The following is a 25,217-nucleotide window of genomic DNA, read 5'->3' as shown; positions in this document are numbered from 1 at the left end:
AAGAGCACTGCTGTTCAGGTTTCAGCTATCCTAGAACAGAGTTCATAGAATCATAGAATCATAGAATCATAGAATCATAGAGTTGGAAGAGACCACAAGGGTCATCGAGTCCAACCCCCTGCCAAGCAGGAAACACCATCAGAGCACTCCTGACATATGGTTGTCAAGCCTCTGCTTAAAGACCTCCAAAGAAGGAGACTCCACCACACTCCTTGGCAGCAAATTCCACTGTCGAACAGCTCTTACTGTCAGGAAGTTCTTCCTAATGTTTAGGTGGAATCTTCTTTCTTGTAGTTTGTATCCATTGCTCCGTGTCCGCTTCTCTGGAGCAGCAGAAAACAACCTTTCTCCCTCCTCTATGTGACATCCTTTTATATATTTGAACATGGCTATCATATCACCCCTTAACCTCCTCTTCTCCAGGCTAAACATGCCCAGCTCCCTTAGCCGATCCTCATAAGGCATTGTTTCCAGGCCTTTGACCATTTTGGTTGCCCTCCTCTGTACATGTTCTAGTTTGTCAGTGTCCTTCTTGAACTGTGGTGCCCAGAACTGGACACAGTACTCCAGGTGAGGTCTGACCAGAGCAGAATACAGTGGCACTATAACTTCCCTTGATCTAGATGCTATACTCCTATTGATGCAGCCCAGAATTGCATTGGCTTTTTTAGCTGCCGCGTCACACTGTTGGCTCATGTTAAGTTTGTGGTCAACCAAGACTCCTAGATCCTTTTCACATGTACTGCTCTCAAGCCAGGTGTCACCCATCTTGTATTTGTGCCTCTCATTTTTTTTGCCCAAGTGCAATACTTTACATTTCTCCCTGTTAAAATTCATCTTGTTTGTTTTGGCCCAGTTCTCTAATCTGTCAAGGTCGTTTTGAAGTGTGATCCTGTCTTCTGGGGTGTTAGCCACCCCTCCCAGTTTGGTGTCATCTGCAAATTTGATCAGGATGCCCTTGAGTCCATCATCCAAGTCGTTGATAAAGATGTTGAATAAGACCGGGCCCAAGACAGAACCCTGTGGCACCCCACTAGTCACTCTTCTCCAGGATGAAGTGGAACCATTGATGAGCACCCTTTGGGTCCGGTCAGTCAGCCAGTTACAAATCCACTGAGTGGTAGCATAGTCACAAGGGAGATTTCAGGAGCAGCCTCCAAGCCTCCTGAAACCTTTGCTGGCTGTATTATATGGCACTGAAGGACATTGTGTGTGTGTGCACACTAATAAGGGGTACAGAGTAGAGGGAGGGAAAAGACTAGTGGAAGAGGGAGGTGTGCTTTGCTTCTTTACTCCCTCGAAAGCTCAACATATACTGTATTTTACTCATCATGGCATATCTGTCTTATTGAGGGGCTCAAACCATAGTTTGCCTTCCTGTGATGTGCAATCTAGGGCAGTAAACTTCGCTTTTTATTTATGTGCCACTTTATATTAAAAATCTAAAGCAGCATACAACGTAAAATTATAAAAAAGAGGAAATTGTTTATATTGAACCATATTTATTTTATGTCCTGTTCCATATCAGTAAATAATATATATTCAAAAATAGTAATGTTACTGGAATTTATGTCCGAAAGAACCATAGCTTCTTATTTTGAACTTTTGTTTTAGCTTCATAATAGCATTAAAGAAGACACTTGAAAGCATGGCAGCAGAATAGGTATTAACTGGCACCTAAGGGGAAATGGGGAAACAGTTTGATTTTCACAGTTTTGTTGCCCCCTTTGAAAAGCCTTTCTTTCCAGTGGCCATTCAAATAACATTCATATTGGTTTGTATTGTCTTTAAACATTCACCAGTTTTCACTTGATGCAGAAAATGAAGGAATCTGTGGCAAGAGACAAGCACAAAATATTTTGATCGCTTGTCTAAAAGCCTTGCAACTTCTTTGCAGGAGCAATATGTGTCACACTAACGATTTGAACCAAATACAATAAAGGGGCTGTATATTCTGTAACTTCTGAAAGCACTTTTACCAACATTGAATCATAATAGTGTAGCTTAAATACCTTATTTAGTAACCTAGTAACAATGCTACCATTGCTAACATTAATACTTTTGAATCTTGAGTTTAGAAATCCTGCTGTAGTATATTTGACTTTAAAAAAATACTTACGATAGGTTATCATGCTCTTTCATTTTGAAAAAAAGATATATATCATTGAAACCACCCTATTGATTCTTGTCCACCCTGGTTCATAAAAGCTAGTAGAGGAGGTATGAGTGGTTGGGTGCAGTTTATTTGCCTGGCTGAAAGTGTCCTCTTCTAAAGAAACGCATGTTGGACCCATTGGCTTTTAATGATTATCATGTAGTCACAAATACTCTCTCTAGGGCAAAGGAGTTGAGAGAAGGTGTTGGCACAAGTGTAGGTACTCTTGGAGGAGACTGATTATCTAGGCCCAGTTTTGGAACAGAATTGAGTTTGACCTTGGATTTCCTAGTGGATCAACCTTGTTACTACTTCAGCAGCTTCTGATGTAATCAACTAGGTGTCCTTCTGGGCTGCCTCCAAGGAAAGGATATTGGGGGCCATTGTTTTACAGCAGTTCCAATCTTAACCTACGAGGCTGGTTACGAAGGATAGCATTAGGGGAGTACCTTTCGGCTCTCTGGCACTTGTTTTATAGGGTGCCACAGGGCGCTATATTATCCCTGACGCTATTAAACATACGAAACTGTTGGGAGTAGTTGTTAAGAGGTTGGGAGCCGGGTGTCACCTATATGCCAATAACAACCATCTTGTGTTTCTCTATAACGTCTGAATCAGGTGAGGTTGTGCAAAGCATGGACTGGTACCTGAATGCTGTGGTGGGCTAGATGAGGGCCAGTAAATTGAGTTGAAATCCTGGCCAGGTGGAAACATGGCTGATGAGTGGTTTCTGTGTCTGAGATATAGGCCATTTGCCTGTTCTTGCACTCCCTCTGAGCAGGCATGCAGTCTGGAGGTATTCCTGGACCCAGCTTTGTCCCTTGAGACTCAGGTTGCCTCAGTAACTAGGAATGCCTTCCACCAGCTTCAGCATATGCATTAGCTGTGACTGTTCCTGAATCAGGATACCTTGGTTATGGCGGTTCAAGCATTGATAACTGAGGACAGACTACTATAATACACTCTATGTGGGGCTGCCCTTGGAGTAGGTTTGGAAGCAGTAGCTGACACAGAATTCTCCAGCCGGGTTGTTACTGGGCATGCTACCTTGCCACCTATGTGGGAGCTGCACTGGCAGTCACTATGCTACCAAGTTATTTTTAGTATCCCATTATTATATACAGCTCTAAGCAATCTTGGGCGTTGTGTTTAAAATATGGCTTTATTCCTTACTCCCCTGCCTGATCTTTGTAATTTGCCACAGAGGCATGTCTGACGGTGCCTGGCAGTGCTAGACTGTCCTCGGCAAAAAAATTGTGCATTATGTGTGAGTTAAGGAATTCTGTACCTAATGAAATCAAGTTGGCGTTGTCTGTAATGAGCTCCAAGTGCCAACTTAAAGACTTTCTTATTTTAGCAAGTGTTAGGGAAATAATTTATTGTTTTTGTTATCTCATTAGAACATCTATTTTTGTATTTCAGATTCTTTTATATATGTTGATTTTTATTGATGTTTTGGTTTTAATTGAGATTCTGTATACCTCGTGGGTATCTTTTTATGAATTTGTAGTATAGAAATGAATTATTAATAACTTTGGAGGTAGAAAGTTGCAGGTTCTCCAAATGATATAGCTTCCCCTCCCTTCCTGCTATTTGATTGTACGTAGTTCAGGACATGGAGATGGTACTTCATGGGATACATTGTCCCCATAATTGGATGTTATATTCAAGTCACCATTGTCACACGAGGCTCAGAATCTGTTAAGAAAATGCAAGGTAAAACAATGAGAAGTGATCTAACTGGAATAGTGTAGCTTCCACAGCTCTAACATTAGTTGTATTTTCTTAATATAATAACGCTTTGTCTAGCACTCTGTGTCTGCACATACAATGAAATAAACTCTTACAGTGCAGCCCTAACCATGTCCTATTCAGTGGGGCTTACCTTCTAAGAAAGTGAAATCAGGTTTTCAGCCTTACCTATTACAAATGTATCATAAAAAATATTAGTCTTAAAGGTGTGGCCTTCCGGTGTATTCCCCCCCCCCCCCCCCGGAAACTGTAGCTTGCCATAAGTTTTCAAAATGAAGAATATCAGGCCTTGGATTTATATATGGTGGGATTGAAAGATGGAAGAGTAAGTGAGAGAAAATCTTACAAATACTCTTTCCTGAGTTCACCTTCAGTGTAGTCTGGTTGTAACAGTTGTGCATATTCCCTCCAGTTACAGAATACTTAGCATTGATCACATGTACCTCAACTGTTGAGAGGGGTTTTTTTTGTACTTAAGGCAAATATTTTCAGTTTTAAAAGGCCTTTTGTGCTAGTTGCCACACTAAAAACAGGTGTGAATAGCTAAAAACACCATATTAACTGTTGCATATAACATGTTTCTGTTTCAGTGGACAGGCCAAAAGCCCAGCAAATTAGAACTTCTAGCACCATAAGACGTACCTCTTCTTTGGACACAATAACGGGACCTTACCTCACAGGACAGTGGCCACGAGATCCCCACATACACTATCCTTCATGCATGAAGGATAAATCCACTCAGGTATGTTTGAGAAGCCAATCATTGCTATTTACTTAACTGTTGTGTGTCATTCATTCCAAATAATATGTGCAATACATAGCCAGTTCTGGTACCTAAAAACACTGTGGATGAGTTGGTTGAGGATGGGTAAGAGAAGAAGCAAAACAGAAGCTGAGGGAACATACTCTCCTTCATATTGTAATATTCCCTAATAGAAACATCTCTCTAGTTCACCCTTGCCTCCACTTCACGCACCCCTGCCATGTTCAACTTCTCTTTTCCTTATTACCCAACAGTCCAGGCTTAGGTTGGGAGTTCCCCAAGGTAGGGATCTGTCTTTTATTTTAGGGTCCATTTGGAAAGGTCATAAGGTTCTGAGCAGCCATGTGCAAGATGGTATTTTCCCTCTACTGAAGCAAAGCTAGGGCATTTGGCCTATTTAGCTTATAAATCACTGGTGAGCTCTGATACACAGAATACCATCTGCATGTTATTTGCGAGGGGTTGTGGCTTCTGAAATTTCAGGTTTGCCTTATGGCCATGGGGTCTTCTTGCTTGGAGCAGGACAGCTTTATTAATGAAGCTTTTTAATTTGAGGCATGAGTACGTTAGGTATACAGGAGGGATTCAGAACCTTATATTTAGTCTTCTTTTCAAATACTATGGAAATGTGAAAGTCCAAAAATCAGCTGTCACTAATGTGCATCCATTCTAGAGGCCCACCTGTACATTTCCTGTCTCCTGTTCCAGATTGATTTTTCTTTTCTTTTTTGTTCTTATGCTGCTTTTTATGGGCTTGCAGTACCTCTAGAAATTGGCACTGGGACAAGATAGGTCCTTCAGCCTGCTCTTTCAGGAAATGAGCTTTGTTCCCTAGCATTGACTCTTCCTTGCTTCAGATGTTGAGTCTAATATCTGGACAGGGTGGCTCTTTTAGTGTGGCTTTGAACTGTAATGTTTAATTGAAGACAAACCCCAGGACCAAGTAAGTCCCAGGGAAAAGAACAGTTGCTGGTTATCAATTTGACAAGATGGAGGCACCATAGGTGAGAAGTTCCCATGTCCAGGTTGGTTTCCTGATCTAGATAGAGTTGCACGCATTTAGAAGGAGGAGCTCTGTAATCTGAGAGTACTCCTGGATCCATCCTTGTCACAAGAGGCCCAGATGTTGTTAGTAGCCAAGAGGGCCTTTTTCCAGCTAGGGCCACAGTTGTTCATGAATCGGTAACCTTTAGACCTGATTACTGTATTATTATTATTATTATTATTATTATTATTTATTAATTAATGTAGTGCATCTACACTACTAACTGTTGAGATTCCTGCTCCGTGATTACAGTCATGGGATTGTTGTCTTTCACATGATGGTGTATCTTTTGACTCCACAGAGTGGGAAGTGACGGAGACAGGATGTTTGTGTTACTGTGTTCCGTGAAGTGGGACTATTGTCCTTGGTTCTTTTTCTCTTTGCTGTTTGATGCTAGAGAGAGAGGAAGCCATGTTGCAGTGCTCTATGTGTGTTTATATGTAAATAATGTAGATTAGCCAAAATGCTGAGTTGCTGAGGTCTGTCACGCAAGGTGCGAAGACTCTGCGGATCCCTAAGTGTGCCAGTGTCTGTTGGCATCAGTCGCTGTGATGTTCAGGCAGAAGAAAGCTTTTGAAGATCCTGAATGATCGACCAGGAGGGAGGGAACATGCCAGTCGGGCATGTGTATCTGCCAGGGTCCTACTCGAGTGTAGGACGAGCTCCTGACACTTATCAGCAGCATGTAACACCTACTCTGCACAGGGATCTGCACTGACTGCCAACATGCTACTGGGTCAGATTTAAGGTTTTCATATTGGTCTTTAAAAGAATTTGGGATCAGAGTAGCTAAGAGAGTTTCTTACCTTCCTACATACTGGTACAGCCATGGGGTATGCACTTCTTGCAGTGCCTCATGCCCCTGAGGTCTGCCACATGGTGACAAACAACTGGGGGAAACCCAGCCAGAAGGGTGGGGTATAAAATAACAACAACAACAACAATAATAATAATAATAATAATAATAATAATAATAATAATAATAATAATGGAGCCGTCCCACTGTTGTAGGAATTCCCTTTCAGTGGATATCAGACAGGCACTGGCTATCTTGGCATTTCACTGCCTTTTAATGGCATTTTTATTCCAACATGCCTTCCCAGAAGGATTTTCTTAGCCTGGTCCCTGTTGATTTTTGACAGTATAATTCTATTTTATTCTGTCTTGTACTTTGCTTTAAGGTTCTTTTAAATATAAAGCAATTAAGATAATGCCTTTTTCTCTTCCCTCAGATCTGTAGTCAGTTTTCCATACCCTGTAGCAGTGTATATGATTCTTCTGTACTTTTCCTGTGTGTTATGAATGGGAAAAACAGAGTACAGGGTTATGATAACTTAGCTAAGATGGGAAGTAGCTAAGCCCTTTTTATCACCCTGCTTAATGCCTTGCTGGAAAGCTGGAATTTCCCCTTAAATACAGAAAAGTTAAAGGCAGCCTGATCTTCTAAGCTGGTGTTGAGTTGTTCTTGAATCCCCATATTAAACACATATATTTGGCAGCACCTGGTGGTTAAATAACTGCAGCTTTAGCGTGCTAACTAGGATAATGAGGCACCCAAGTTTGAAACTCCCTTCTAGGGGGTGTTCAGTCTGCCATTAGAGTAGAAATTGTCACTGAATATATTTTTATTTGTCCAGTCATTCAGATAATTAGGTGTGGTCCCCTTGCTGCAGATTTTACTGTTTTTTATTGAGATTTTATGGTTTTGATTATTTTATCACTGTATGGTTTAATTTTTAGTGTTAGCTGCTCTGTGCTCCTGATTGGAGGAAAGGTGAAATATAAAAATAGTGAGTGGTATTCAACTCAATTGCTCCATCAGTGCAAGGACATTTAGCTGTGCAAGGGAACTTCCTCTCGCACTCTCACCCCCCTCTCGCCCCCTAAATCAGTTTTGGGAGTTGCCTCAACTCTTCAAAGCTGACTTGGGAAGGGTGCACATGGGGTGGGGAACTTGAACTGTGTATATCTTGGGCTTACAGAAAGAGTGCATTGGGTACCACACAATGAATGAATGATAATAATAAAAATACCTTGCTGAGTGTGATACTCCAGGTGAACAGTACTGTTAGTTTGTAGAAGGTGAATAATTTTTTTATCTCTATGATTATTCCAAATTAATCAGTGGAACAGATGCCCTCCTTTGGTTTGCATAGAACAGATTTGAAGAAAGATGTGAAAGGATTTTTGGAGTTGAGATTTAAATTTTCAACTTCAGTTCTGTCACTGGTGAATTGTCATAGTAATTCTAATATTGTAATTGCATAGTATCTGTTTTGCAAACTGGAGGTACTGTCGTTCTTTGTCTGTTAAATGGCCTAGCAAGACCTCAACATGTACAGTTGATTACCTCAAATTCTATTGATTTAACTTGGAGCTTTAGGGAACATGGTCACTTTGACCCATTTTTCATTTTGTTGGAGTGTTTCATGCTGTCCTTATTAATGCATTGGTCTGACTCTACATCAAGATCTGGCTATTGATTGACATAATAGTAGCTGGGAGTATTGGAAATACTGAGAGCCATTCTGCAGTAATGGAATGGTTAGACTTTCTGGATGTATGGTTTTAGGCACTATTATGTAAGAGGAATACAATCAATTATTACTTACTTGGGGTGAAATCATGTTTTCCTTTAACTACTGGTTAGCTTAGTTTAAAAGTATATCTGGGTTATAATTACTGCATTACTACTGAAAAACATGGTGAGCTGGTTCAGTTCTGATTGTCAGTTCAGAGTATGGAGGAAGGCCATAACCCAAGCAGTGGGACACATGCTCTGAATGCAAAAAGTTCTAGGTTTAGTCTATTGACATCTCTAGTTAAAAGGATTGAGTAGAAAGGGATAGAAAAACCTTTGTCAGAGTCCCTAGAGCAGGAATGACCAATGTGGCGCCTTCCAGATGATGTTGGACTGTAGCTCTCATCATTGAACATTGGCTGTGTTGGCTGAGGCTAATGGGAGTTGGTCCATATCATGAGACCGCTACATTGGCTACCTGTATCCTAGAGCTAGAGCATGGTGCCCTCCAGACATTGTTGGACTCACAATGCAATCACCCCCAGCAAGCATGTCCAGTGGTTGGGGATGATGGGAATTGTAGTCCAGCAACATCTGGTAAGTGTCACATTAGCTGCATACATCTGTTCCAGAGGGCTGCTGTGAATCAGAGTACACAATTCTGGGATAGATGGGCAAACGGTCTGACCTGGTTTTTATTAATTTTTATTCTTAAAAAGTTTGCAAATTGCTTGAAAGGTAAAAACAAAATAAAATCCTCTTAAGGTGGCTTTTAAAACAAAACCAGTAGTCACAGATCTCAAACCATTAATAAAAGGCAGCATCAGGAACAGCACCCATCCATGGGCAGTTTCCTATGTAGCTGAATAATTTTCATTTTTAAAAAATACTGGGCATGGTACCCCTTAAGGTCTCAGCACTTTCTTTTTAAATTACACACAAAAATCTTCATGGGCTCTTGTATTCTGTTGGTGATTCACAATTTTTAGATTCTCTAAAAATTGGATTCTCAATTTTGGATTCTCAACCAGGAACTATCCTAGCAGTAAGCAAAAGAGTATTGGCTGCTGCCTCAGGGGCCACATGCTAGTCCGTGTGGGGCACAGAGTGGCAGCCCCCCAGGTATATTCCTCTGTTGGAAAACAACTGTGTGTAACACAGTTTACTAGCCTGCTGCCCTTAAGGGCAGTTGAGGACACTGTCCTCTCATCAGTGTTTAAGTGAGATTAAATGGCTAGTTCAGTTGATTTCTGTATATTCTTCCCCTGCCTGTCTTGTCCTTCATTTCTGGTGGTAAAATGTATTGGGCCCAGCCGCTTCTCAACACTTTTGTTAGGGGTGGATAAACTATATTAGACCAAAATCAGTTTATCTCAAGATCATAATTCTGTATGTAAGAAACCCATCCACTTCAAAATGATCATTGATTGTTCTTGTGCCTTCCAACCACCTAATTAATGGCCAGTCCCAGCTAATCCTGTGTTAAAAATAGACAGAATATCATATATTTGGCCTGAATTGAGTGAACTATGCAAGTTACTGTTTGATAAACCTTTGAACAAGGACATAAAACTACTAATCTGATGTTTTACCACGATTATGGACATCACTTTAGTACTACAACACTAAAATAACATGAGGGAGACCAAATTAAAACTAACTGCTGTGGTATTTAATCTGTTTTAATGGACAAAATAGGCTCACAAGACTTAGAAAAATTAAACTGCAGTTCAAAATTGTCTGTTTTCAAAGCAGTTAAATCATTTTGTTCTCAAATGACCAAATCCAAAGTGTAGAATTTGGCACCTCTTAGTGATTTCTTATTTTGAAAGCAAATAAAGTGCTTTTCATTCTTCAGACTTTATATCCAGATGGTAACCTGCAACCCAGATATTACTTGCAGCGTGATCTTATCTAGTGCCTGAAGGTTGTCACAAATTTTAATTAAGGTGTACTAAAAATATTGCCTACAGAGTCACTTTCAGGGGAAAGAACATTTGTTTCCAAAAGTTGTATGCAAGTGAGATTTCATGCTTCATGTTGAGTTTTGGATGTAATTATATCTTACCACTAACTGCTTGGAGAAGCATTGGGAAAATATAATACTTAAACTTTTTATTGCTGTCATAATAAAACATATGCCAAAATAAATAAGTTGGTATTTTAGATGCATTTTAGGTGTATTTTTTTTTCTTTTTTGAGTGTTTTACTACTTTAAAAAGTGCTTTTTAGGTACATTTTCATTGATCAGTGACTGCATATTGCCCAAGTATATTAGAAGTCTGCACTGCTAAGTGACATCAATTTCTTAATGAGACTGTTTATTTATTATACTTAATATCCTATTGTTACATACCGTAAATGTACAGTGCATAACAACAATAAAATCACAATAGATAACTAATCCCTATAATAATCATCTCCTGCCAACCTAGCAGTTCGAAAGCACATCAAACCGCAAGTAGATAAATAGGTACCGCTCCAGCGGAAAGGTAAACGGCGTTTCCATGCGCTGCTTTGGTTCGCCAGAAGTGGTTTAGTCATGCTGGCCACATGACCCGGAAGCTGTACGCCGGCTCCCTTGGCCAGTAAAGCGAGATGAGCGCCGCAACCCCAGAGTCTGTCACGACTGGACCTAATGGTCAGGGGTCCCTTTACCTTTATAATAATCATAAGCAATAAAACAATATAAAATCAAATAAGAGTTCATAAAGTAAAAAAAAGTCAGCCAATTAAATTAAAAACATTAGAAAAGAGCAAATCCACAAATGCTTATTGAGTACAGATTTTGGCTGTACTGCTGATCAGGTTGTACGGCGTGACAACATGCATGTATCACCTTTGGAAGTCCGACTGGCAAATAGTCTTGCAAGAGATAATTAGCCCTCAAAAAAATATTGTTCCATCTGATGTCCTATCTGTGTTTTAATACTTTATGACACAAATAGCATTATGAATGTGTTGGGAAAGCCATCTCCCTTTTTGAGTGGCCAAAACTTTTCAAGCTTCATTATTCACCTAGAGGCAACATTTAGTACTCCACAGGTGAGTGACTGAAGTAGCTTCTAAGAAAATGGAATGTGGACATTTATTCAGTACTGTTTATATTGTCCGTTTCCTCTATCATGGAACTCGGTGCATCTGGGATTCCCAGGCAGCCTTCCATCCAGGCACTTTCCAGATCCAGGCCTGCTTAGCTTCAGCAGCGTGGTTTCATCATGCGTCTTCATAACATGTCATTCAAACCTTCCATGTGTACAGTTTCTCTCCAAGTGGTGCAAGTAAAGACATGGGCTTTTTAAGTTTGTCCATATGTACAAGTTTCAGCGTTTTAAAGAATGTTACAATTCATCTACAGTTGCAGATTTTTTACTACTTTGGAGATCGAAATCTTCAAAATTCTGTAGCCTTGACACGTGTATCAGGTAGCAGTCAATATGAATATATTGCAGAACCAGCATCTTAAATTATAATAATTGTTATTTTGGTTCTTAACAAAAAAAGTGGATTAAAAAATAATAGTTTTCAGCTTACTTGCACCTTGTTTTATAAGAGAGAATGTTTAAAAAGCTACATTTCATGACTAGCACTCAATTATCGTGCATAGTGAAGGAGAACACGAGAAATTGTAGCAGAAGATAAAAGGACATCATGCATAAATTACCTATTAATATTTTGTAAAAAATACTTGCTTTTCGCATGCAACAAAACAGTGGCTTAGTGCAGGGTAGACTTTCACATGGAGAAGGGTTGAAGTCCTAGTTGCTCCTAAGCATACAGTTGCAGGGTTATGTGCATGTACCTGCAATCTGCTGTGCACAAGTTGCTATCCATGAAACACTTGACAACTTTATCATTTCCTCTTATGTGGGCTTATGCACAGTCATCAGCTACATTCCACTGTTTTCTGGACTGTGTAAAAAGTGCGGGGCTAGAAGGTTGGAGTGATGGAACAGATCTGTGCCCATAGTACAGGTTGTGTCTTGAACAAAAGTCCACACTGATGAAAGGGATGGCATAGAAGGCGTTTCTGGCAGTTGTGCTGCCTTTTAAAGGTGCACAGTTAGTGCTTTGAAAACCAGAGAAGCCCAGTGAACAGTCATGAAATGGGGGGGGGGGGCTGTACACTGTACCAAAACAGCTGCTGGTCCTCATTTTAATAGCTGCATGTTTCTTTCATATGTAGCTTTAAAAATAAAGTATGTGGGTAGCATTTTTCCTCCTCATAATAGGTGTTGAGAAAATAGAATTTGGAGTTATTTATATGGCAAATGAGTAGAAGACTGAGGTAGTACTTGAGGTGGGGACGGAGATCTTCAAAGCTCTCAAATTTCAATTTTGCAGTCATAATTTGCTAAAATCAAATGAGTTGATGCAATTTTTTTTCTAGTTAATCACTATGTTCGTTAAAAAGCCAGTCAGCAACTTGAGCTATGGCATTCCTAAATCTGAAAATTCAAATTTTCCACCTGCTTGTTAAAGCAATTTTGGGTCATGGTCCTTTTGACATGGTTGATTTTAAGGGGCTTTATTGGCAGTACTTTTCAGCTTCTGACACTTAAATGGGAAGACACTATAGCTCATTGAAAAAGCACGTCCTTTGCATGTTCAGTCCCTATCATCACCAGCTAAAAAGGTCAGATAGTGCTGTGGAACGTGAGCTCCCTTTAACAGGAGAGTGAGTAAGCAAGCTCATGCAACATATTGCATGTTTTGCCAGCTGGGGCAATAGCATTGTTATGGCTGCCTCTGGGCTGAGCTGCCTTTGTCTTGGTGTTTCTTTCACTGTCTGAAGGAAGCCAGATACTGCAGTGGCCATGCTGCTGCTGTGTTTCCTTCTACTACTGCCAGTCTGGGTGGAGTCTCTCTCATATGCACCACAACCACAGCTGAGGTCTGTGAATGTGCATCTGTCAGAAGAGGAAGCTCAGAGAAGGTGATAAGAACCTTGCCCGGAGGCAACTTTTATGCCCCATTTTCAATCAGGGCAAGTATTTTATTACAAGCTTGCTCTGTGCATAGTCAAAAATTTCCAAGCACTTTCTGAATATTAAATACAAGTAAGGGTGAGAGAAGCCACTCTGCTGCGAAATGAATTATTGTGCCTGCAGATGAACATGTTAGTCCATTGTTGGGTCTGTGAAACCACTGAAATGTTAGAATCTCTTATATGTGTCTTTAGAAATGTCTCCAATTCTTCTGCATGATTAACATTTTAAATATATTACCCATTTACCATTTAACACAAATGACAAGTGGTGTAACCCATAGTATTACAGTATAGATAATCAGGTGTTAGTTTGATATCAAAAAGCTCAATGTAATCTGATGAGTGGTACTGAGTGAATAGGTTTTGCTTTAGGGATAGCTCTGAATAAGATATCTTACTTCCAGTTCTCCATTTTCTAAGTCAAAACTGCAAATCTGACTTCTCATTCCCACAGGCTGACATTTTGGCAAGTTTTACTTCAGTATCTACTCCTTGTCCTTTTTCTTGAGCTAAATATTTATTTTCTTTATTTGTCTGGGAATCTGTATTTTGCAGTTGCACTAAAGCACTTCACTTGTGCACTTCTAAACAAGTGCTTCCTTTGTTTTGAAGCTTTTCACATCTGCTTCTGTTCATGTGGTTCAACTTGCCTTTGCAAGCCACATTTTCAATATAGCAGATGCAGTGTAAAGAAAAGTGGGGGATGTGGCAGGAGCACAGCTTGCAAGTTGCCAATATTACATGGTCTGTGTTATTGCTGTTTATAAGTTTTTAATTTAGTTCATGTTCTAAGCATGCATTTGTGACTTCAGTATGCAGTGATGAAATGTGCATTTATCTAAAACAGTGCTCCATGATGAAAATGTTATTAGCAACATATGAAGGAAATTCTCTTGCATGTTGTTTGTAGAGAGGTATTGTCGTGCCTAGAAATGACTAGTTGTCTGAGCTGTGAACCAGGAAGTCTTCCGGTTCAAATGTTACCTCTGCCACAAACTCACTTCGGCAAACTAAACCCCTTCTCCCCCAGTAACAGCATCCATCAGTAATAAAGGATATTAATCCTATTTTAGGGCTGATCTAAGGCAGAGGTCCCCAATCGTTTACCCCTATGAGCACATTTGGATTTTTGAGCAAGGATTGTGAGGCACCACCCGCTCTGGTCACTTCTCACCCCCACCTCCAAGAGTGAGAAAACTATAAAGTGCATGTACACAGACTTCACTTTTCCAAGGGATCTGAGCAAAACCCGGATCCAGTAGCATTAATCTGAGCCTTAAAAAGCACATAGACTTGAAAGAGGATGTGGGAAAGAGCATTACTCTTCCAGCTTCCTTCTTCAGCTCTGTCTACTGTTCAGGGTAGAAAAAGCTAATCACCCTCACCACCTGATGTTGAAGGGGGAAGTGGGGGGCAGAGCTCAGAGGCTTTGGGTGTGCCAGGGGCAGACCTCAAGGGCACCATTGCGCTCATGGGTGCCACATTGGCAACCCTGCTCTAAGAAGATACATATGTGAAATATACATATATGCAATATAACTGTTAAATGGTGTTCTAACATTATAAGATTAAAACAAGAGCAAGTAATGGTGCCATATCATACTTGTTGGTTTTCGTTCGTTTAGACACCTAGCTGTTGGGCAGAAGAGGTATTAGAAAAGAGATCGCATCAGCGTTCAGCTTCATGGGGGAGCGCTGATCAACTAAAAGAAGTAAGTGTTTAACAGTTTGACAAACAGGAGGCCCTCAAGTCTCACAGGTTCACTGGATGTAGTTTGTCCATGGGAGCATATTCATGTTCTTCTCCCTTTTACAAACTCCCGATTTAAGGGTTTCTTTAATGTGAGTGAATGGACAGAATGCATTGGGGAGTCAGTAGAGTTCTCTGTGATAATATTGACATAAAGCACTGTTTTACGTTATTGTGTGCATTGTTCCAAAGGTAGATAGATGCGTGATAAGAATCAAATCTGTCCCAGATTCAAAAATGTTCCTGTAGTGATGTTTGAAATATAACTTAGTATCCGTGACTCACATATTCTTGTCATTATTTGGCCACAATTAACATGAAAGCCAATTCATACATTATATGTTAAAATTGAAATAATCATATATTGTCTGTACCAGTAATTCTTATATGCTCTGTTGACACCATAGAAATGGCATACTGCATATTATTGTAGATACTGTTGCTTGTATCCAATGCAGCACTAAGTAAATGCCTCGTCAGTGCAAGTATTTCAGCTTGCTCAGTTGGACCCCCCTACCCCGCAGGTCTCTGCTGAAATATGTTAACAGGAGTAAAACGAACAAAATCAACACAGTGAAGAGCAAGAATAGGGCGGTGTTAAACACCTATGCACTGGGAACAATGCTAACATTCTTGATGGGTTTAAGGTTCAAACTGAAAATATATTCAAAAGATGCTAAAAGTGTGATTATTGCTTATAGGAACAAGATCTTCCTAAATATAATATCACACATTCTTTACATGGCGAAATAAAATGTGCAGGTTTTTTTTAAAAAAATATACGATGCCTTTTTGTGGCATCAAAGCCTAGCTGATTTTTTCTGGTTAGCTAACATTGCCACCTGGCTGTTTGTTTTAAGAGTAACTTTAGAAAGCTATTTTAATTTACATATGCAAAAGAGCAGCAGCCAGCAGTTTTTTTTCTGAGAAAGGTTGCATTCTAATCAATCCCATCATTATTAGGCTTTTGCGTTGGAGGACAGCCCTCAGTTGTATTTGGGAGTTCATCACAGACTATTAAAACCCACTATTGTAAGTACAGTACACCATTCTGTCTTAGAAGGCATGTTCAGAGCTCTGTAAACAGGTCAGAATTAGTGTATCTTCTTTCCAAGGCAGATGTGTGAATTACAACATTATGTTTTTTATGAACATTTAGATATGGTTGTGATTCTCAAATATACCTCTTTATCTTCTCAGAACAGTCATAGAAAGCAACTCTTCATGTTAAGCTAATGGTTAGTATTTGGAAGAGAGCATTCATATCAGGACAACTAAATTCTATGCAAGAAGCAGTAATCATAACCCATGTTTATCTCTGAAGTGTGATATTGTAGTTTTGTAGTTAGTCTTATTTGTGTGGCAGGTGCCTTTCCTCCCCCTTTCAGCTAGACTCAAGATGTGCACATTGTCAGTTACACGCCTTCTTTTATTTGATTTTGTCTCCTCTTCCTGCTAGATTGCCAAATTGAGACAGCAGCTCCAGCGCAGTAAACAGAGTAGTCGTCACAATAAAGAAAAAGAACGTCAGTCGCCTCTCCATGGCAACCATATAGCAATCAATCAGACTCAGGTAAGCAGACAACTGAGCTTGTTCAGGCAGCCTTCAGAATTAAAAGTGATCATCCTTTCCCACTTTTGAATTTCTGTCTACAGTTTAAAATGGATTCCATAGTTATGAATTAGAAGGACGATTTTAATTCATGCAGGAAAAATTAGTGACAGGTTGTTTAACAAGCCTGGAAAAGTTGGGGAGAAATCTCCTGTTTAAAAATAATAAATTTGCAGCATTGAGTTGACCAGAAACAAGGGTTAGGTTTGAATCCTGACATCCAAATTACTCACTAAAGGCAGTCAAGGAGTGCCATTTTCTCAGCAGCAACAACCATTTATATTATTTATAGTCACAGTTATTTGACCTTGCTGTCCTCCTGTGGACTTGTGATGTTTTAAAAATGCTAATATATCACCACCTGGTTATTCAGTCCCACTGGCCAAGGAGGTCCTGTTTATCTTTGTCATTTTACTCCCACTGAAGCAGGATACTTGAACCATCTTATTAGTCACAGCCACCTTGCTAGAAACCCTTGTTTTAAGGATTTAAAAAGTGTTTGCGCACCAAATGACTATATACAGCATTAAGAAAGATTCAGCAATATTTTTAACCAGTTGTACCCTTTTTCAGTACTCATTATTCACATTTATCTGCAATCATTTTTAGAACAGGATATAAAACCTCCTGTGCAGTGGTGCCCAAACATCCCCCTCCCCCATGGATCACTTGAAAATTGCTGGGGGGGGGTGTGTCCTCAGCAGTCCACTTCAGTATTTCTCTTCAGCACAGGCCCTAGGGCCTTGTTAACCAGTTCAGTAATCTGGTGCTGGTCAAAATGCCCTTATTTTCCATTGTCTGGGGGTGGGGGGTAGTAATTAACTGCAGGGTCCAGTACAGATAGTCTTGACTGGTGCACAACCATTCTGCAGACCACCTGAATGGAGCTCACAGACCAACGAAGACTCCTGATAAATACCATGTAACTCATTAGAGGTCTGTGTTTATTCAGCCCTTTCGGATGTGTGTGTGGGGGGGGAATACCCATTACTACCATACACTCCCATACCTTTGGTGCGGTGGCTGCACATTTGGCTGTTAGCATATACCGCTGGATTTGTTTAATGTGTTTGGTTTTCTAATGTCATGGATGTCACAGTGTTCCTTGCAAGTATTATGTCCTTTTTCTTGATCCAGTACACTGATCACTTTGATAAGCCTAGTACTGAGCATGTAGAGCTCTATAAGAGTAGGGACGTAATCTTTTCTTCCTTTTCATCAGAAATCCATGATGCATAGCTCTTCGGTTTAATATTTCTCTACCTTCAGATTGGGGACGCGGGTGGCGCTGTGGGTAAAAGCCTCAGCGCCTAGGGCTTGCCGATCGAAAGGTCGGCAGTTCGAATCCCCGCGGCGGGGTGCGCTCCCGTTGTTCGGTCCCAGCGCCTGCCAACCTAGCAGTTCGAAAGCACTCTCGGGTGCAAGTAGATAAATAGGGACCGCTTACTAGCAGGAAGGTAAATGGCGTTTTCCGTGTGCGGCTCTGGCTCGCCAGAGCAGCGATGTCACGCTGGCCACGTGACCCGGAAGTGTCTCCGGACAGCGCTGGCCCCCAGCCTCTTGAGTGAGATGGGCGCACAACCCTAGAGTCTGTCAAGACTGGCCCGTACGGGCAGGGGTACCTTTACCTTTTACCTTCAGATGAGTGCACAGCTCAAACTTTCACATCATAAATTCTCCTGCCATAAGTTTAAAGTTAAATTAGACATATCTTTTGTCTTTAAAGGCTTCTATATCGAGATCAGTCCCTATGCCGCTCTCAAACATTTCAGTGCCAAAATCAGCTGTTTCGCGTGTGCCGTGCAATGTAGAAGGAATAAGTCCAGAACTAGAAAAGGTGTTCATAAAAGAGAACAGTGGAAAGGAAGAAATGTCCAAGGTAAGCTGATGCTAAGCATGGTTACTTTAAGCTGCATAATATAGAAATTGAATGTAGAAATGTGTGAATCTGTGCAAAATGACTGAACTAATCTCTGAGAGCATAAATACTCTGCATGTATTCATATAAGCAACTAATATAGTTAGTTTCAGTTTTACAAAGAACCTGGTAGTGTAAGGTGGCAAAAAACCCCTAAATATATACTACTGCATTTAACTACCATGATGGTGGTGGCAAAGTAATCCATGCATCTTGTGTGATCAGTATTTTAGAGGTTAGTAATTCGAATAAAACAGTGCAAGAACTGATCTTAAAACACTCAGAGTGGTTACAATTTTAACTAGGCTGAAATCTCCTAAATACTGCTTTTTTACACCATTTCCCCACAATTTATATTACAGTGTCATTGTCACTGTGGCAATAATACCTTCCAAAATTAAAGTGAACAATAAAATGGGCATACTTGTCCTCTTAACAATTTATTGCTGGCTGTTCAAGGTTTAGGTCTCTGAGCTCCTGAGCCCTAATGCGCAGTACAATGAAGAGGAACTATGTTGATTCCATTAGGACTCCTCAAAGTTTTAAGTGATTTGCTGGATTTTTGTCAGGGCTTCTGATGAGAGGTAATACTGAGCTGAAAAGAATCCCCTTTCCAAAGTTACAACTAGATCCAGTATTTCTCTTGTTATCTCCAGAATTAAAACAGAGAAGTCACAACTGAAGAAACTAAATTTTAGAAAAGTGCACATTTACAGGTGGGGGGTGTGTGTAGGCGAGAGTTCATACGTCAATATATTCAGTACTCCATATATGCAAATAATTTCTGTGTTGGATGAAGGCTACTGCCAAGACAGTACTTACATGTACCATATTGCCTTATATTCCTTCATCAACTACTACATTGCATAATGTGCTTTTTAGACGCTTGAAAATATGCCTGCTGAATAATTGGCACTTAGTATAATTTGATCTGCCCAATAACAGCAATTCATGCCTCATTTTAGGTCATAGGCTTTAATAATCTCAAAGCTTCGTGTCCCATGCTCTCATGAGAGTTACTGAGAGATCATTAGCTATTGCTGACATCACAGTATGCTCTCTTCACAGGCATAATTGTTATTCCATTAGTAAGCATCCAGCAGAATGCAGAAAAGTCTTGCAGAAAATGCTGAACGGCACAGGTGCTTTTATATAAGTTTCTGGGATTTTGTTACCCTAAATTGAAAGGAGGTTATGAAGTAACTTATATTTTAAGTAGGACAGCAAGCCACAGAACTGCAAAGCAGTTAGTTTCATAGGTGTACGATTTTTTAAATTTTGGTTCTGTTGCTTTTGTTACGCATTGTGATTGAGATAAAGATAGGCATATATGTACAAATATATAAATGTCTGATGGAGACACAAACACAGCAAACCATAACATTAGTTAACTCAGAGCTTTTCTTCTAGCATGCCCTCATGGGTGGCTTGGCTTTGTGTCAGTTTGCCTGCTTGGCAGAAGACATCAACACCACCTCTGGGATGTATGAAACTTTCCCTGGTACAGCACACTGGTGCCAGCTGGTGCTGCTGGAGGAAATGAAAATGAGAGAGCTGCTGCAGCTCCTTTATGTTTGAGTTTTTAAATATATTTTTTTTAAAAAATAATTATTTATTAAATTTGTACACCGCCCTTCACCAGTAGATCGCAGGGTGGTTCACAGCATAAAAATGTAAGATAAGATACAAAATACGTAATAAAAACAACAAACCAAACCATTGACCTCCCCCCCAAACACATTTAAAAGGACATAGACTGTTAATAAGCCAAAGGCCTCGTTGAAGAGGAACTTTTTCATCTGGCACCTGCAGGTGTATAATGAAGGCGCCAGGCAAACCTCCCTGGGGCGAGCATTCCATAAGCAGGGAGCCACAGGGCCGTTCTTGTGTTGCTACCCTCCAAACCTCTCATAGAGTAGGCGCATGGTTCTAATAGCACCTTTTAGAACCATTAGATCGGAAAGACCCCTGAAGCAAATGGTTTGGGGTGGCATGTTGCTACCACCCTGCAGACCCCCTTCTGGCATGTCTGCTGCTGCAGTTCATGTGCGCTCAGAGGATCAGGCTTTAAGTGTTACAAATGGAAAGCCTTCTTGAAACATTGCTTATTTGACAGCAAGACAAAGCTATTTTTATACATTTGTTGATGCCATTTAAAAGCTTTTGAGGGAAAAGTACTTAGTGGAAAAACTTCAGTCTTTGTTTCTAAATCAGCCGAAAATGAAATGCCTTGAAGAATTGGAAAGCCCAGATAAAAAATGAAGTGAAAATAGTGTTCTGTAACGCTAGAGTAATTTCTCAAACAGTTACAGGATGTTGAACAAGAAGGCATTACCTAAGCTAAGTCTTACTTTCTGGAACTTAAGACTTTTGTGTTTCTCTCACATATACACATCAGTATATTAGAATTTTCTTCATTACAGCTTTCCAGGAAAGCAAAAATTGTTGTGATCTTAAGGCAGAGTCAGTATTTTTGCATCACTCTTCTCTTTTGTCAGTATTTTCTTTGAAGTGTGATGCCTCTAACTTTGCAAATCACAATTTAATCTGTGTACTTCTTTTTTAACAACTTATTTACTGTGTTTGAAAGAATTACTTGCTATGTTAATCAAGGCTGATGAGATGGTAGCTGAACAGTGGTATGAATAGGCTGTCAGTAATTCACTTCTAATGAATGACATGTCTATGGTGAGACCATCATAAAGTTTGATATTTCTTTTTAGAAAGATTCCCAGTGAAAATGTAAGTTATAAGGGAAAAAAGACCGCATATCTGTTTTGTATAAAACATGGAAGAGCTTCACTGCTTTCTTTCAAGACTTTCTACCCTGAAAGCAATAATAAACTCTCCTTAAGAAAAGAGAAACTAGTTCATGGAAAAAATGAAGTCTGAGTTGACCCCTTAAATTACTGTTGCCTGCCCTTTATGACAAGATCCCAGGGGACTGTGCTTTAAAATTAGTGTTTGTGGGGTTTTTTCCTCTCTTGATGTTGTTGGGGGGGGGGATTTTAATTGTCTTTAATTGTAATAGGGATAGTCCTAAGCTGTGTGACATTTCCTGTCTCTTTTGTAATTGCAAAATGTCTTGTTCTTGTTTCCGTTAATATAAAAAGGTAAAGGGACCCCTGGCCATTAGGTCCAGTCACGTTCCTATTTATCTACTTGCACTTTGACGTGCTTTCGAACTGCTAGGTTGGCAGGAGCAGGGACCAAGCAACTGGAGCTCACCCCATCATGGGGATTCGAACCGCTGACTTTCTGATTGGCAAGCCCTAGGCTCTGTGGTTTAGACCACAGCGCCACCCATGTCCCTTTAATATAGTTACTATTAAATAATGCCAAACTATTTGTTTAGTAAGCATAAATATCAGCATGTGGCCTAATGGCTGAAGTGTATCTAGCCTTGGTGTTTACTTAAGGATATAGCTGCACGTTCAAGTGACTAGAATTTTCATGCCGTCTCTTGCACTAAATGAGTTGATGAACAGCATGCCATTGTGTCACTTGCCTCCTTTTGTAAGAAGCTGACTTCCCTCCCTCTCCCAAGGTCATTTCTGGCTTGAAAGAAATTAGCACAGGTCAAAGTGCCCTCCAGGTCCCAGACTTCACTCTGGGGCAGGAGTTTTCACTGTGCCTTTTAAGAATGTTGTTTTCGCTGCAGCCCTTGGATATTCCTGATGGCCGACGAGCTCCCTTACCTGCTCACTATCGTAGCAGCAGCACGCGTAGCATCGATACACAAACACCTTCTGTGCAAGAGCGCAGCAGCAGCTGCAGCAGCCATTCCCCATGCATTTCTCCTTTTTGTCCTCCTGAGTCTCAGGATGGGAGTCCTTGCTCCACAGAAGACATGCTGTATGACCGTGACAAAGGTGAGAGTCTATTTGAATAATTGGTTCATGGCTTGCTTTTGTTCTGCTGTACAGTCATTGTGCTTAAATCAGATTTTTGATTTCATTTTATTTTGTCCTGTTGGTGTGAACTGAAGACTGCTCATAATTGTTTTTGCTTGTTTACATTTGTTTTCCCTTTTGTTTGTGCAGTTTCACAAACATCTTCCATAAATGTCAGAAGGACACAGCAAATGAGCTTAACTCTTTATGAAAGCTATAGTATGAAAAGTTAAGGAAAAGCATGAAGTGAATAATTTACAAAATAGTGTGTGAATTATTGGTGAAATAAGTGAATCCAGAGTTTGTGGTTGCGTTATCACTTTTATTGGTCATTTAAAGGGTAAGTTAGGAAGACAATAATATTATTTGAGTCTAGTGTACAAAATACTATGGCAACAGAATGACTTGTCGGAATGAAATCAATGCTGGTCATGTTTCACTGTATGTATTTAACAAAGTAATCCTATACATGTCTACTCAAAGTAAGCCCCACTGAGTCCAATAGGAATTGATTCCTAGAAAAGTGAATATAGGATTTTGCAGCCTTAAAAGTCTGGCAGTGTTTTCAGTTTTTGGCAAAGTCAATGGTTTTTTGAATTTTGCAATTCTACTCAAGCATAAGGGTTGGTGGTGAACCCAGAATTCAGCATGATTAGATTCTTGGTTTTCGGTCTCCTTTTTTTTAGATCTACAGTTTTAGCCCTTAATGGCTGCAAACAGCTTAGAAGTGTATGGCCAATGCTTGGTGACAGTGCAGAAACCACAAGGAGTGGGGAGTGGTTTCAGTTTTCTGCAAAGCTGCTTGGTTCGCTTTATAACTATCAGGAGTAGAACAGATATGCACAATTTGCAAATACATGTGTCTGTTTATCTTATATACCCCTTTTCCTCAATGGAGCTGAAGGACATGTGGGACATTTCCAGCTGGTTTTCCATCTGCACACTGACCAGGCTCCTGGCTGCTTAGTCTCAGCAAAGTTGATGTACCATGTGCTTTCAGACCATGCCTTGGGATCATTATTTTGCTTGGTTTGTGGAATGAATGTAGGTTGTAGGATTAAATACGTGCATGTGTTTTTAACACTAGTTGTAGGCCTCCTGGTCAATGTGAGCTGTTTTAAATTAAGAATAAAATAATGAAGTCTCTTGGTATACAAATTTTTAAAAGAGCAGAAGGGGAGTTCTCCATTTAAGTATTGTAAAACAAAACAAACAAACAAAAAAATGCCTTGTATCTTCTATCCTTTTCCCAATTATTTTTAGAGTGCTCCAGCTCTTTCCTCTTTTCTTTTCCATCTTCCATGCTAATTTCTGTTTCTGTTTTCTTATTGTTAGTGGCCACATCCTACCTTTATTTTTTTCATATTCGTGCACATCATTTACAATTAAAGCATTTCCTCACATGCCTCGTGTTTTTCTTTCTTTAACTTTCTTTCCCATCTGTAGCCCTGCCTGATAATCTCCCCATCCATTCTCTCTCTTTCGTGAGGATTACAATGCATGGACACTTCCTCAACCCCCACATGTGATTTTGCTGTCTTGGCTCTAGTTTCTTTACTCAGTTGGAGCCAGACACAATATTTTTCCATGAAGAGGCAAGACATTCTTGAAATGCAAAAAAAGAAAGAAAAAAAGAAAAAAGCCTAGGAATTGTGACTTACACAAGGTGTCATCGAGATGTTGGAACTACAGTTCCCATTATCCATGACCATTGACTTTTAGTTGGAGCTGATGGAAATTGAAGTCCAAAAATATCTGGAGGAGAGATTTATAGCCTGGCCTGCCTTTTGGATATATGCTTCATGGTAAACTAAGTAAAGATCATGATCTCACTTTGAATTTTAATTAAAATAAAATAAAAATATCCTATCCCACCCTTCATCATGAGCAACCAATGCTAGGTGCAATAAAATAATGTAAAACTACCAGACATTCACAAATACTCATACAATAAAACAAGAACAGATAAAAAACAAATCAATAGATAAACAGCCTACAATATATAGCTATCTACATTTAAGCACCCAGTCTAGACACTAACAACCAGTAAATTTTTGGATGGTCAACCATCCTTTCAACTGGTATTCAAAGGAAACAAGCAAACAAACAAACCTTAGAAGGGAAAGCATTCTAATTATGATAATAAAATAAATGTAATTATATGATTCTGCAGTTCACAATACATTATAATTAATGAAGAAGAAAGGTACAGCAGTGCTAATACTTAGCAGCAAAAAGTAAAGTCCATTATTGTCACTTTCACATACTAGAAATTGGGTTAGCCAACGAGGTATCCTCTCTACGTTTTGGACTATAGCTCCCATCAGCCTCAGCCAGCATGGCCAGTGATCAGGGATGATGGCAATTGTAATAAAAAGAAATGTGGAGGGCACCGTGCTGTTTACCACTATATTAGCTCTTTGCCACCACAGATCTTACATACCCCAGCCCTTTTTCCAAATTCAATGTATAGCTAAAACTGAAGTATTCAGCCCACCAAACCCAGAGGTACTAGGCTAAATCACCTCTAGAAAATTCTGCTAGGTTTCCTTAGTTTCATGCTCACAGACCTCATTCAAATGCTTGTTGAATGATTAACATTTGTTAGTTGGGGGGGGGGGGGATAATATTCTGCAGAACTTTAAGTCCTTGTCTGTGCATTTTGCCTGTAGCCATTAAGATATGTTTCAGCAATGTCAGCATTTGGTTTTACAGAGAGGGCTTCTCTTACTTAATGACGTCTGAAATGGTGAACACAGATAAGAGTTCTTTTGGAGTTGATGTGATAAGTGCATTTGATTGAAGTTCACGGTTCTTT

At 39.9% G+C, this 25,217-nt stretch overlaps 1 protein-coding gene and 1 long non-coding RNA gene across 4 annotated transcripts in view; one reads left to right on the top strand and one right to left on the bottom strand.

Annotated features, from left to right (window-relative positions):
• GLCCI1 (glucocorticoid induced 1) overlaps nucleotides 1-25,217 on the top strand; it is a 42,114-nt gene that overhangs the window by 8,332 nt on the left and 8,565 nt on the right. For 2 of the 3 annotated variants that reach the window (XM_083405409.1, XM_083405411.1), the window contains 5 exons: nucleotides 4,498-4,649; nucleotides 14,852-14,938; nucleotides 16,436-16,549; nucleotides 18,315-18,467; nucleotides 22,168-22,378. In XM_083405409.1, the coding sequence (XP_083261535.1) occupies nucleotides 4,498-4,649; nucleotides 14,852-14,938; nucleotides 16,436-16,549; nucleotides 18,315-18,467; nucleotides 22,168-22,378 (717 nt within the window). The remainder of the gene's footprint in view (nucleotides 1-4,497; nucleotides 4,650-14,851; nucleotides 14,939-16,435; nucleotides 16,550-18,314; nucleotides 18,468-22,167; nucleotides 22,379-25,217) is intronic. The other variant, XM_083405410.1, reaches the window with a different exon arrangement.
• LOC310660660 lies at nucleotides 15,757-23,624 on the bottom strand. Its single transcript, XR_014503586.1, has 2 exons — nucleotides 18,224-23,624; nucleotides 15,757-17,851 (listed from the first exon to the last, which is right to left on the bottom strand). It is a non-coding gene; the product is annotated as an uncharacterized lncRNA (long non-coding RNA).

The sequence above is a fragment of the Podarcis tiliguerta genome (genome assembly GCF_965153285.1).
Source record: "Podarcis tiliguerta genome assembly, chromosome: 12".
NCBI classification, from domain to species: Eukaryota; Metazoa; Chordata; class Lepidosauria; order Squamata; family Lacertidae; genus Podarcis; species Podarcis tiliguerta.
The sequence above is the reverse complement of the archived record's forward strand: the minus strand, read 5'-3'. Positions and strand labels throughout refer to the sequence as shown.